Genomic DNA, 15,599 nt, shown 5'->3' on the forward strand with positions numbered 1-15,599 from the left:
AGGTATTTTCTCAAAATCAAAATCATCAATTTAACTTTTATTATGGAAGTAAAAGCTGGAGCTTGAATACTCTCCTTTCGTAGTCAACTATTCAAGCACATAATAAACACATTAATATTTCATCAGATTGTTGTAAGAGTTGGAGGACAGTAGATTTGACTCACCCCAGGATCAGCAAAGACACGTGAAAAGGTCTGGTAGGTGAAAACCCCAGTTTGAAGGAGAAGGCCACCGTGATCTGAGCTCTGACCACTCAAGACCAGAAGCTTGTGTCCTGCTGAGTCTGTGACTAGAGACTGGATCTGGGACACACACACAGAAAGAGAAAGAGAGGGAGACAGAGGACAGTTAAAGGAGAGACAGCATTGCCAGGATCGAGAGAGAAACACCTGCGTCACTGACAAACAACGGTGTGGTTTAATTGTGTCAAGGTTAACAAGATCTGGCTACGAATACAGAAAAATCTAACAGACACAAAAGTCACCAGCCTGTCCAAAATAAACTACTACTTTGCTGTATTATATTATGGGAAAATGTCATTACCTACAAAGCCAAAAAAAATATTAAGAAGATCATGCTTACATTCCTCAAAGTTCTGGATAAAAAGTAGTAGAAGAAAATGTATTATTTTTGGCTGGGCTGATATCAGCTCATCACAGATGTACTGGTACTGGCATATATGCTGCTTATCAGAACAAGAAATTACAGCACAGAAAAGCCAAAGGTATGTTCTGTTACTTAAGGAACAGCATCACCTTTACACACTTACAAGTTCATTTTTATACTGTAAAGTATTTTACCCTGTCCCTATCTGAAATGAGATTTTTTTAAACTCTAAAATCTTGATATCATTTGCAAAAAAAACGCTACAGAAAAAAAATCATTTTGGTGTCATTAGAAAAATTATTGGTTTAAAATTTTTCAAACAATGCCCAGATTTAACAGTGAACTGATATATGAATGTATCTGTCAGAGTCCAAAGGAATGGAGGTTGACTCTTAATACATATACCACATGCTTGTGTACATGCAACCAGCAGGGAACTACTGTATATTTCATAATATGTTGACATTACCTCTGATACAACAGTGTCTTCTGAAGGGTTGACGAGCACCACAGTCTCTAGGACTTCACTTCTGTGGTGGAGAGTTCTTTGTCCTGCAGGAGAAGATTGAAACATGGTGTTAATCTTTCATGAATAAAGCATTTAAGCCTGGGGATTTCAACTCCATCAAGGCCTGAAGGTTGGACGAGGTAAACAAGTTGACTGACACTGCTGCCAGACGCTGAGCCGTCTGGCCTGAAGACATCCTGCTGGACAACATCCAGACCTGATCTGGAAAACCTGTTTGAGTCAGGGAGATTCGCTATACTGCATGCTGCATCGTATGTGGGGCAATCACTATATAGAGGCAGACAACCCACTTGTGCATCAAGAACAAAAGTTGGAACAGGAAATGGGTCACTGATATCTGTTGGGTGAAGTTAAAAATTAAACCTATGAGCACAACACACACTAAGCTGAGACCAACATTTACCACTGATATTAGGCATTAAACCTGATTTCATGCTCCATCACTTGACCTCGGGCCATAGACAGAAATACAGTATATGCTGCTTGCAATGTGGTTGAAAATGAGTCGATTTTTACAATGCAGGGCAGAAACATTAAAAGACAAAACAGTTCTGTGAGTAAAAACACTAATGCACGGAAATCCGCACACAAAAGCAAAGAAAATATCACAAAATGCACTGCACTGTTGGGCACATTTCCATACATCCTTATGCATATTCATCATAATTATGCATCAGCATTTAATTCCACTCAGAGGTGATGTTAAGCTTTTAATTCCCCTTTGTTTCAGCACAGATGCAGGCTCTAATATTAGAGAGTTCTAATAATAGGAGGATCTCAGTGACTCCACCATCCACAGAGATCTTCAGAGCATCCCCTGAGTTTGCGGTGCTTTGCCATCTTTTTAGGATCTGGGCTGTCAACATGTATTTTCCATGAAAAACCTCAGATGTTAATCATTCTCAGATACAGTGATGTATAAAGCACATCACAAAATTCACAAAAGAAGTCACAGCAGTTAAGATGCAAAACAGCTTGAGTGAAAGTGATAAGAAAAGTAATTTCAAGCAGTAAATTAATGGTTCATCTCTTTTATCAATAAGGTAATCAGCACACTACTTAAAAGTCTAGACCAACTGTGAGTCAGAGGAAAAAGCACCCAATGAGAGGCTGTTTTATTGCAGATGGTAATCACAGCCATTTTATCTGCTTCCAGCTGATGATTGTATTTTATGCTTTCTTCACTGATCTAAATGGCATTAACATTATAACTGATGAAAAAACATGAGCTGAATTGAATTGTTTTATACTCAATCACATTTTCCTCTTATCCTGCAAACAGTCATCTGTGACACTTTCCTACAAACAAACGTCAGGGGGTTTTGCATGTAGATCATGAAAACTTTTAGCTGGCTGTTCTGGTTGCTCTTTAGGATTTGCATTTCACTTTTCCAGCAGCAACAACAGTGATGTGCATCAAACACATAAAAATAAAACAAAAACGCTGATCCACATTCACTGTGAGCAGACCGAGGCACATTGGTGCGTTGAGCTAAATGCTAATGTCAGAATGCTAACATGCTCACAGCAAGTTTACTATAATCATCATGATAACATGCTAACATGTGCTATTTAGCACCAAAGACAAAGTCCAGCTGAGACTAATGGGAATTTTTTTGGCTTTGTAGGTATTTGGTCATAAAGCAAAGCATTGGACAAACAAAAACTTCAAGGAGGACGCGAGTATTTGAACGAAATCTTTTGTCAACAGCTGTCAATATTTCACTGGAAAATAAAAATGACAACCTAATGGTGGCGCTGGTGTCAGAGGATCATGAAAGTCATTACGATTCATCATGTGGGGACCATGAAGACCCTGAATGTCTGCACCAAATCTCACAGTGATCCATGAAATATTTAAGTCAACTGAGTGATTATTGCATTATACTCATTCTCAAGCTGGTTTGTTTTTGTCACGGCCGAATCTGATCATGTTTTAATTAAACTTAAAACTTACTTATTCATGGTTTCCTAAAATAATACATTTGTCTCTCAGTTCTTTTACTTTTAGGCTTAAAATCTTTCTTTTTGCAGCTGTTTTAGTTAACTAACATTTGGAACAACTCACTTTTGTCTATTACTGAACTCATTATTCTGTTTTATAAAATTCTAACTTATAATTCAACCTACTATTTTAGTCTTACTGACCATATTGATATGATTATACCATCTCATGCTTCTATAGTATCTTGTGTTTATGTCTTATATAAAGTAGTTATAACTGCCTTGTTTTCTATACAGTACAAATAAATGTGCTTTGTCTTGACTTTGATTTGTCATTTATTGTCAGTTTATGGTTTTAACTTTGAAGTTCATTTTCCTCCTCTCCTGCTTAAAGTCTTCTGTGGAACCTGTGAATCACTGAATTGGCTCAAAGGTGTTGCAGTATACTGGATAAATAAAACTGCCTTGGCTTGTGGGTTTGAGCAGCAGTGAGCATGGCTGAACAGACAATGAGAAAGAGCCACAATAAATCAGAAACAGAAGGTCCAAGCTGACACTACTGCCACAGTAAATAAACTACTTGTTCCACAGATGTTACAAAAAAGAAAACATGAACCTAATGAGCTTTGTAGCTTGACTTAACATGACCAAAGACAATAGAAGCAGAATTTTAATGAAAAGTATATACATGTACGCTGCATTAACTTCAGAAATATTAAACGTACAGAGAACATCACCGAAGCAAATGAGAGGATGTGGCTCCCTCTGTTGATGCACACTGTGGTCACCATCACTAATGTGAGGCAGAAAATGAATTTTACTCGACTGACCCCGGCGTGGAGCAAAGGAAAGGAGGCGACTGAAGGATTCTGTGGACGGACGAGGACGACGACACCCTTCGCCGCTCGAATGAACCTGCCGGTGCAGCAGTCAGGGGGAGTTCTAACACTTCAGCAGATCTGCCCACAGACGTGTCCGGTTTCACAGCGCGATGACTAAGCTGCGAGGGGGAGCAATGATTTGCAAGTTTGCTTTGATTCTTCCAATGCTGACAAGAGCAACACACAACACTGGGGCAGCTTTACAGACACTGGAGACACCTGCGTCAAGCGGCAGTGGAATGAATTTGTAAATCTGCTTTCAGAAGAATGAAGCCCAGAGACACTGTGTCCCTTTGACCTCCTGATGTGCCTCCCAGGTGAAACAGAGGAGACGAGGCTGCATTAGCTGCTGCTGATGGCGGCCTGCAGGGTGACTGCTCACTGACACTCACTGCAGACTGGTACGATGTGATACTACAACAACAAAGGCACTCTAAGTCAGTCTGAAACGCTGCTGGGGGGGTCAGAGAACATCAACAATGCAGAGCGTCTGAGAGCTGCAGGCTGGAGACCTCTCAGATCAGGTTCACTCACACACAGCACACGGGAATCTGTGTAGGTGACATTGGTGCACTGAGTTAAAAGGTCCTGTGATGCTCAGCTGTCTGACTTTTGTTTTCAGTGGTTTATAACTGAGGATAACACCATTGTTTTTCATGATGCTTTACAAATAAAGGAATTTCATTTATCAATTACGATATCTTATAAGTAAATAAATCTAGAGTTGCAATGATTCGTTGGTTAATCAACAGAAAATCAATCAGCAACTTTTATGATAACTGAATAATCTTTTAAATCATTTTTTAAGTCACAAATCTAATATTACAGTAAATTGAACATTTGAGAGTTTTGGGCTGTTGGTCAAATTGAACAAGACATTTGAGGATATCACTTTGGGCTTGAGAACATTTGGGTGGGTATTTTTTAAGTGTTCATAAGTCTACATACACCAAACAATTAATAGTTACAGACTGTTCAATTATGGAAATAATCATTAGTTGCAGGCCTAATTAAAATTTAATGGGTGTTGCAGTTACAACAGTCAACAGCACCACATTTTCCAGAGCAGAAAAGTGCATCAGTTGTGTTCTGCTGGTATATAACACTGGTGACCACGGTGAAGTGCAAGACATAAAACAGAAACTGAACTTCACTTACATGGGACGATATGATGTTAGACTTTATTAGACTTTAAGTTTAAAAAAGTTCCAAAAATATCAATGTTATTCAAATATTATTATATTACATAATATCATTAATGTTATTCAACTATTCCACTTTGCCTCCAGCAAAGCTGAGACTGATGACAGAAGGCTTTCACTCCACCTGAAGGAGCAGTTAGTCTTTGTATTTAGTTAGCTGGTGCGATATGATCCACGCTCTCCTCAGAGAGTCCTCTAATAAAGACAGACTCACTGCTGCTGCAGACAGACTTGTTTCTGAGAGAATATCAGTCAACAGGACATATAAAAGGAGGATTTTAGATGGTTCTATACAGGTGAAGGCAGGAGAAATGAACATTACATTTTTACTTCTCTTTTGTCAATTGTACTTTTTACTGGATCTTTGGCTGAGGACGGCAGTGTTATATGTTGTTAATAAAAGTTGGGTCATTGTCAGATGTGGGCGTGTTGTTTTATCACAGCCTGTATTTGTGTTACTTTTCAGCACAACATATCCTAATGCATATGTTGTGTCAGTGTGGGTGAAGCATCCTGTCCAGAAGCATCTTCATGACATAAACTTAAACGCGTATTTAACAGCAGATTTTTCTCTGTAAAGAAAACTGTAATTTACCTTATAACGTATAATAATTGTGTACATCTCAGAGTGAAACATTCAAACTTATTAGCTGTCTTTGTGTGACAAATGTCAGATTTATGTTCAAGCTTTGGCAACTTTCTTGCTTACAAAAATGACAAATGTGCTCAGCCTTAAGAAAGCTGTCAAATGGGGAAGACTGATGGATTTCTCAATGACTTCATTCAAGGTGGGAATCGACTCATCTCTGCAGTGCGTCAGACACGCCTTCATTAAACACATCTCCTCCTCCTACAAGCGCCACACATCCCCACGTCAGCCTTTTTCTGTCCGTATCCTCAAGGCTGGAATCTATGCAGAAGGAAAGACATGTATCCACCTTTTTTTGAAAGAAACTCAGAGTAGAGCTCCTTAAAAACAAACAATATTATTCAAGGCAAATTTTTCAAGGATGTTTTTAGGTGTTTGTGTGTCTACTACAGCGGTGTAGTGCATATTACCCGGCTGAATAACAGCCACTGATGGGTGAAGTAACTAACTGTGTGGTATTCATGGAAAACTCCATCATCATGCCAGAGTTTCAACCCTGTGCTCATCAAATTGTAATAAATAACAAGGCTGTTACTGGAAATTACAACCCGATGATGTGAGTCAGCCTTGAGGGTCTCACTGCGTCCACGGAGATACAAACAGAGTGAAGCTAAAGCCTCCTCAGGCAGGCCAGCGTCTGTTCCTCTGCTTGAATGTGTTTGTTAAACAGTCCTTTGGAAGGGTGCGATGTTCAGCCAAGTTGCCCTCATCTATTCATCCCCGTGGCTTTCCTTCACTGGCATCCCAGACAGAGACGAGGCATGTTGCTTTCACATACAGTGACTTTCAGCCAGAGGCATTTAAGAATCTCATGCTTGGTTATAAAAGGAAACTTAGGAAAATGTGGCTGATTTTTTCTACTTAAACTACTGTGAAATACCTCTGGTTTCTGCGCAGGCTTTACTGCTGGTCCCTGCTTCCTTTGTCAGCTGAATCAATCTAAAGCACTCGTGGCTTCTTATCAGTTGGTTCTCTGGTTTAGTAAATCTGCCCATGATTGTGAACTTCAAAGCGGTGCTTATCATTAGCTTATCATCGTGACACATTTCTGCAGTTCACTCAGACCACAACAAAAGATGCTGCAGCTGACTTTGGGATTAAAGAAAGATACTTAATTTGTGGATTTTTAGTATGTGTCAAAGCTTAAAATCCAGTGCTGCTTTGCTTTAGAAAGCATCATGCTGAGCAGGCTAAAAATAGGAAACCTTCCCAGTAAAGGAAAATATGGAACTGTTTGTGAGTCTGTCAAACTTTTTTCAGGGTTTAGCCAGTTTTGATGGTAATTAGAGCCAGAAAGATCATTACTGATCAGATAATAATATATTGTTGATATTGCTGTTTTTGGATGTGTTTTGGAAAGATTGCTTAAATTGGGTTATGAAATAATTCTGATGGAGATTTGTACTGAGCAGAGCATTATTTAATGGTGACACCATTTCAAATGGCCTCAAACACACCTTGTGTATATCAGCAGACATATGTGGAAAAATGGGTCTGTAATACACTAAAATGGTCCAGTAAAATCATGCTGATGTACTGACTGGGCTCCAATGGTTGTGTTGTACCAGAATGTGCATGAATTCAAATCATGAAAGCAGTGAGATATTTTTCTTAGCATATTGCCAGCCTGACTTTAATGTGTCATGTCTATTTCTAGATTTTAGATCTTTATTTAAAGATGGATGCCAAGCTACAATCAAATGTTCCTAAAACGAAGCCCAAAGAAAGATTTAGTAAGGTGTAACCCAGCAGGGGTATCTGCGTTAACCGACATCACGTATCTGCAATGATCCATTTTATTGAGTGAAATAACTGAGGGGACGTTGGACGTCATGTGTCCTGCTCCTGACGGTTGACTTAAGGATCTCTCAGTCTTTGCCCAACTCTGTTCGTAACTGCGAGGCCCAGAGGAAGGAAGGTCATTTGTCAGACAGAACTCAGTGTTTCTGCTCATTCCGGCTCTTTCTTAGCTGACCCGCTTGTTATAAATATCCACGTCTGAACTCCCCAAACGAGAACGCTCTGTTTAAAGGCGACTAAAGCGGAGCACTGATCGACCGAGGCCCAGCCACTGCACTGCTCCAGATAGCATGCTCCACATTTACAGTGGCAAGAGGGATGATGAGAGGGTTCAAAGAATCTGAAGACAGCAGGTAAAACATTTAAAGGAGCAGCTACTTCTAGGAAAACAGACAGTTAAGTAAGCACTGGAGTTCTTTTTGCTACGTTCAGCAAATTGTTATAATTAAAGTGGACAACAAACTTCCAAATTAAACTCATCACCAATGTTACCGCAGCATAAGATCAGCGTCTCAGAGCTTAGGTTCAGCAAGATGCCAGAGTTTTTAACACAGGGCTGCAAATAATTCAGCACCAAGGACAGCTCCTCTTTCAGCTGTAAGTCATAATTCTAATGTAATGCCAGTCGGACAGCCAACATCCTGTTCTAAACATAATATCACGAGCTTCAGGGTGGTTGGTGTTTTGCCATAAAGCCACCCACGTCAGCACACACATGCACAAAAGGTCAAAGCATTCAGCATGGTGATGATGCAAATTTTTAGCCAAGACCACTGCAAGTAAATGGAAAATGATAACTGTTACAGCTAAGATGATGTTTGTGTTCGTGTTTGTGGCGAGGGCTGCACGGTGGTGCAGCAGGTAGTGCGCGTGCCTCACAGCAAGAAGGTCGCCAGTTCGATTCCCGGATCGGGCCTTTCTGTGTGAAGTTTGCATGTTCTTCCCGTGCATGCGTGGGTTCTCTCCGGGCACTCCGGCTTCCTCCCACAGACCAAAAACATGCTCATTAGGTTGATTGGTGACTCTAAATTGCCCCTAGGTGTGAGTGTGAGTGTGAATGGTTGTGTGTATGTTGCCCTGTGATCGGCTGGCGACCGGTCCAGGGTGTACCCCGCCTCTCGCCCGTTGACAGCTGAGATAGGCTCCAGCCCCCCCCCGCGACCCCGAAAGGGATAAGCAGCATAGAAAATGGATGGATGGATGGATGTTTGTGATGACTAAAGCTTTTCTTAACTTTAACCAAGTGTCAGAACAAAAAGTGTGAACATGAAGAAATGCGAAGTTTGAACAGTTTGAAGAAATGTACTATGCCAACACTGATCTGGCTGCTGGGTCGAAATTCACCTATTCGTACTTGCAGCCCCAGCAAATACCCTTTTGCTGTAACTCTGGCCTTGTTTTCTGTTCAAAGTAAATCAAGTAAAATTAAGTTAAGTAATGAGCGAGTTAATGTCGCTGAACTGATGCCTCGGCTTCGTCTTCATATACACGTCAGATCAACAGAGGTTGATTGAAGCTGACATCAAAAAGTTATTATCCTGTTCTTAATCTCATTTGCCTAATGTGGGCTCATTCCTTCCCTCAGACTGAGTACTATTGTCTGAGCTTAGAGATGAAGTGGTGTGAAGTGGGTTGGAAAATTAAAGAAGCCGATGCAGACCCGGCTGTCTCCGCACTCATTTCAGCACTGCGTCTGCTCCCACCAGAGAAGCCATACATCAAAACTGCAAGTCCAACTGTGTGTTTGTGTCTGAAAGCAAGTGACTGCTGAGTCACCGCTGAAGTCTGCAGTGCAGACCGCTGAAGTACACGTCCTGTAGCTCTAAAACATGCGAAACTAATCCAGTGCTTTCACTGCTCTGAGAACAGTTTCAGTGTGAAGTTTAGCAGAAATGAAAATTACTGTTAGTTAATGATATGTAATTGTTTATCTGATCTAACTGAGCAGAGATTCAGATTTGAAGAAGTAACCTCCATGACACAAACTTGCTCCTTAAACTTTGATCACGGTCACTGGTTCACAGCAGCAACAGGAAGCCAGAGTCTCAGCTCCTGATGCTAATCCTGGTCCTGTGATTTGGCAGCACTGAATCACTGGACGGCTAAACCAGTTTAAAGCCTCTAAACCAGAAACAGTTAGCAAACCGTCTCTCTAGGAAAAGAAAAAAATGCAATTGGTTAAAAGAACTGACAGATTCTGTAATGTCCTAAAGTTGTTCACTGAGACCTGAAGGTTTATTTGTTTATTCTATTAGCTTCTGCCAAGTTGCTAATCTTCCTAAGGATTAAAAATGTCCAAATAAAACAGTATAATCACAAAAGCAAATTAAAATGGATAGAACAAAGCGGCTGATCTTTACACAGCATAACAAAATCAATAACACGACACACCATTAAAATATCAATAAATGGTTCCAATCATAAACAACAATGGCACCGACAAATGGATCATGATTACAACAGCACAGCTACTTTTCAGCACGCAAACATCTGTAAAAATCATTGAAAAATAAGACTTCAGATAGAAAAGCGTGTATTTGCAGCCATACTCTGTACTCTGCTTTATGTACACCTACATTTGTTTATGAAAAGTGTGAACAATTGTTGATCCTCTCATACCGCTTGGTGACTTGTTCTAGCTTATCCACATACTGAGTGAGAGACGTGTTTGACCAGAGGACAGAATACAGATGAATAAAAAGCTAAAAAGATACTGTGGGAAAGCTATGATTACAAGCAGAACAGCTGATATTACACACATGCAGTCCAGGAATGATTTGCATGATGAGTATATATTCTGTCAGTAATATCAGATGAAGATGGAGTCTGCCATACTCCACAGATTCCACTTTGATCTACGGTGCAGTAAACTGTTCACATTAGCGTCTTGAAGAGTCAGGGACACAATGTTGGTTAAATGAGTGACCAGATCTCCAAATCCTTCACACAGAACCATCAGCTGTGAGTTTTCTCAGAGCTTTTCCTCCTGCTCATAAAGCCTATTATGAACAGGTCAGTCAGCAGCTTAAGTTTAGTTGGTTGGCTTGGGGTCTTTCTTAAAAATCCTGCATTCAAAATGTTTAATGGTCATAATTATTTGCATCAAAATATATAAAAAGTAAAAGTACTCATAATGCTGAATTACCAATTTCAGAATAACGTATATTGAATTATTGGATTATAATACGTGATGCATTGATGTGTACATCACTTAAATGCTGCTGCAATCATTTGCAAACAAACTGTGTTTACTGTCAACAGTTTTACTGACTCCATGTAGTAATCTCCTTTATCCAATCATGTGTTCACAAAGTGGTGAACCTCTCTTCATCCTCGCTTGTGAACAACTGAGCCTTTCCAGGATACCAAATCATGATACCATCACCTGTTGCCAATAAGCCTGTTTACCTGTGGGATCATCCAAACAGGTGTTTTTGGAGCGTTCCACATCTTTCTCAGTCTTTAGTTGCTCTGAGTATGAGTCAAAATGGATTAGTAAGTTATCACTGTCTGTTTTATTAATGTTTTACACAACATCTTATCTTCTTGGGAAACTGAGTTGTAGTTCGGGAAGCTTAACTTTTAATAATGTATCATAATATATTTGCTGAGTAACTAACTAGTAACTTTAAGATACGGATTAAGTCTCCAACTGAAGCCAGAAATGTCACCGAAAAAAGGCGTCTAGTTTCAGTTTAGTTCAGTGTGAATCGAGTTTCTCTGTACTTGTGAAATTTAAGATTCTGCAATAAGAGACGTGAAAACCAAACATACAGGTTTGTACATGAAGCTGTTGCAGTAGAGATGCTGTATGAATCAATGTCACTTTCCACGGTCCATTATTAACATTAAATGCCATAAAATGATTATGACAGAACATCACCTCATTCACAAAACACTGTCCTCAGTACTTCAGACGGGGCTCTAAAATAGCTCTGACTCATTATCAGTTTATGAGTCATGACCACATGAATAAGGAGATGAGAGAAAGGAATATTAGCCAGCTGATTGCAAAGTGCTTCACTAACTTCTGCAGCCATTTCAGGGGACACTCTGATTTAACAGAGGACTTAAGTCTGAGCTCACTGTCCTCATGTCTGACACATTAAAAGCAAGAAATCAATAGGGAGAAGATAGAGGGAAAGGAAATGTTGATGAAAGAGTCTCTTTGGTATTTCAGTATGTAAGTATCGGCAGCATTTAAGGCCAGACTCCAGATCGTTTAACTCAGAGCGAGTTCAGCTTCTATAACACCAGCCATCCCGGTCTCCTTCTCCTCCTTGAAGGGCCTCTGAGCTCCTTTTGCAAGTCTATCATTCAGTCTTTGTTGCTGCGCACTGCCATGGTGATGCCCTGCTCTCTCTCTCTCTCTCTCACACACACACACACACACACACACACACACACACACACACACACACACACACACACACACACGAGCACTACATACTCAGGTTTTCTAAATGTATTTTCTGTAGCAGATATATTGGCTGATCTTGGCTTTGGACATGATAAGTATAAATAAATAATTGGAATTACAGGCATGTCAAAGATCTGTTCAAAGTCATTTAAAGACATGACTTCATTCCTCTTCCAGAGAGCAGTGACAACAAAATGTCCCACTCAGCACACATCACTCTCACTGTCAACTATCAAATAAACAAATTTAAGTGTTTCTTAAAAAACAAAAATGTTTATGATAATGTCAAATAAATTAATATTGACTCATATGCCCAAATGTTCAGTTACTAAGAGAACTTTACTCTTAATATTATTATTTGAAACTCGTGAAAAAATACATCAAAAATATAAATTACTGTAAATGGAAAATTAATTGACAACATAACATATTAAGCAATTAAAACAGAAACTTTAATGAATGTTTCTGAAGCTTTGGCATAGGTAAAGCAACATTAAGTGACAAAATATTTACATGTTCCGCATTAATAATGACACATCAGTGACAGTGAGACAGCTCTAGTTTACACACACACACATCTACACACACACAGCTCAATACTGTCAATTTGTCATGTTTGTGGATAGACCTGCGGTAATGTTTGTCAGTTATGTGAAGCGCTTGAATAAACCAGCTTGTTGACTTCATGATAAACTTTACAGCAGTAGAGAATATAATCAGAGCAACAGTGAGAGAAACAATCAGAGTGACGGGCCGTCGGACCACCCTGAGGGTGAGGAGAAGCATGAAAATGCAGTGAGAGCTGCTGCGAGAAAAGGGCAGCGGGAGGTTATTGGCAAAGTGTCATCGTCTCTTAGAGTCCAGTCCACAGTGTGCCAGCAATGACATCACTGCTACCCCCTGTGCTCCTCCCACTGTCTAAAGGCCTAAAGAGGTGCTGAAAGCAGTTCAAACACAAACACACACACACACACACACACACACACACACACACACACACACACACACACACACACACACACACACACACACACACACACACACACACACACAAACAGTACAGAACATGCTGCCAAAACATCACACTTAAATGTGTCAGGCCATCTTTGTCAGGCCACCACAAACATTTCCCCGCTGTCCAAAAGTATAAATACCCGCAGTAATGGGCCTTTTGTGTTCAGGCTGTATCTGGAACAAGAAGTCACATTCAGACGTGTCGCCATTATCTGTCCTACATGAGCTCCAGTTGCTGTGTGGATGCTAAATTATGGACGTTACAAGTTTCTGACAAACCTAAGTGGATTTAGCAGAGACTTTTATTTTGAAGGGTTATCGCCTCCAGTGTTGTGGCTCCTACTTTTCTTGCAAATACAAATATGTAATGTAAAAATGTAAATAATATATGTTGTAATAGAATGTGTACAGTTTCCTATTAAAGGAAATTAATACTTAGCACATGCTTTTTTAAACTTAATTTTACTTTTGGTTTTATGTTCTTTGCTCCTTTAAATTTGGTGCTTTTGTTATGCATGTGATGCTGAACTCTGAACAGTGATTTAAGCTCAAGTTTTGTTTATTTTCATGCAGTGGCAGTTCTACACGGAGGCCTAGGGAGGCCCATGGCTCTGTAGACATGGCCTCCCTGTGATCAAATAAAAAATTATGAATTTATTATGATTTTACACACAAGGGTCAAAAGCAGAACTAATGCGACGCATTGTTCTACACGGGTAAATTAGAGTGCTGCACCCACACACTGCAGCCTGCCAGGTGTGGTGCTGCTCGGTGAATAAGAGCTCAGCAACTACTCTTGGAGAGGAGCCACGATTTCTCTTGTTGCAAGAGTCGAAGGTGAGCAAAATGATTTCTTCTCATAAGTGACTTGTTGTTCCTGCACATAACCACATTACTGTTGTTCCTCACACTGACAATGACATCAAGTTTGAAAATGTCTGCTCTCGATATGTTTAGAAACTCAATCATATCTAAGCAAATTCATCAAAGCAGAAGCAAATATCCAAATGTCAGTATCGTTGCAAGGTCTACACAATGTTGTGATGTTAACCACGTGACTTTGTCCATCTTGGCTGTTGCATTGTGATAACAAATACATCTGAGTTAAGTATCAACAGTCGGCTGTCTGCCTGTGTTAAGAAGAGAGGGATGGTTAGACAACAAAATGTAAATGCATGCCCCTATGTTTTTTTTCTTCTAATTAAAATTCAATTGATCCAGCAAAGTGCCAATTCCAGTACTCAAGTGTGGACTCAGCTGTCCACATTAGTGGGGCTTCCATAAATAGGAAAAGGCACATTGTTGTACCCTGGAGTTTTGTTCACATTGAATTGACACGTTGTATTTGTACTCTGTACTGCATTTTTCATTTTTTATAGCCATACCTCTCTTGCAACTGCGCTCACTCTTGAACAAAATAAATGTTTATATGATCGTAAAGTAAAATAAAGTTTAGAATCTTTAAATATTATTTGTTGTCATATTTTAATGTGCCCCCTGATTAAACACTGGCCCCTCCTTGGCCCCCCTAGTAAAAGTTCTCTAGAACCGCCCCTGTTTTCATACATAAATCTGACTTTCTTACAGCTTATGTTTCACCATTTCACATATGCTGCATCACCCCACACACACACACACGCACACACACACACACACACACACACACACACACACACACACACACACACACACACACACACACACACACACGCCTTTTTTAAAAAGACATTCCTCATTTTCATCGCTGAGGTCTCGCAGTGTCGACAGAGAGCCACAATGATTTCAAACCGCCTGTCAGCAATATGTTGACGAGCAGGGACGTCTCATTCATCACAGTGACGGACACAACACGCGGTCTCTGGGTCAGGCAGATGCAGGCAAGGGAGACGACAGGTATGAAAAATTATGTCGTGTGACCTTCCTTCGCACAATGACAAGACATTCAATCCCTGGAGGTGGGCAGACCCAAAGGAAAAGGTGGAGAAGAAGAGGCCTTCCTCCCCTGACAGAGAAGACTGGCAACCCAAGAGAGATCACAAGCTTGAAAGAGAGAAAATGGGAATGCTGAGGTGAAAAAATGCCATTCAGAAGTCACAGGCTGTTAAATTGGCTGCTATTTATTTGAAGCCCTTTCTGCAGCGGCTCCTGGGTGAGAGGCATTGGCCCTCAGGGATTTACTCTCAGCTTAAGGTGGTTTTAAAACTGCCAGCGTGCGGGTTCAAGTTACTGGCTGGTGGCTTGGTAATAACAGCTTATCGCAAACAACAGCCTCATAGATAGGTGGCTTTGGATGGAAGATGACTCCAGTCTAACATATACAGAAGCTCCTCTAACTGAAGGGCTATACTGCGACTAAACAGCACTGTATCTTGCAGTTGAGGCTCTCAGAACAGGACAAGCCAGTGTAGATCCAAATCTCAGAGTAGTGGAGCTCAGAGGGAAACTGGAGCACACGGCTTCTGCTTTCACCATTCTTCACTGGCTGCATTCAATTCAAAGTTATAATAAAAGAAGAAAAAAAGCTGTGTGTTCCAGTTTCTCTCTGGGCTCAGCC

General features: G+C 40.3%; 1 protein-coding gene across 2 annotated transcripts in view; it reads right to left on the minus strand.

Annotated features, from left to right (window-relative positions):
* map1ab (microtubule-associated protein 1Ab) overlaps positions 1 to 15,599 on the minus strand; it is a 68,200-nt gene that overhangs the window by 18,590 nt on the left and 34,011 nt on the right. For both annotated transcript variants that reach the window (XM_070971414.1, XM_070971415.1), the window contains 2 exons: positions 1,076 to 1,158; positions 165 to 302 (listed from right to left, as the gene is read on the minus strand). In XM_070971414.1, coding sequence (XP_070827515.1) covers positions 165 to 302; positions 1,076 to 1,158 — 221 coding nt within the window. The remainder of the gene's footprint in view (positions 1 to 164; positions 303 to 1,075; positions 1,159 to 15,599) is intronic.

The sequence above is a fragment of the Chaetodon trifascialis genome, chromosome 10, assembly GCF_039877785.1.
Source record: "Chaetodon trifascialis isolate fChaTrf1 chromosome 10, fChaTrf1.hap1, whole genome shotgun sequence".
Classification (NCBI taxonomy): domain Eukaryota; kingdom Metazoa; phylum Chordata; class Actinopteri; order Chaetodontiformes; family Chaetodontidae; genus Chaetodon; species Chaetodon trifascialis.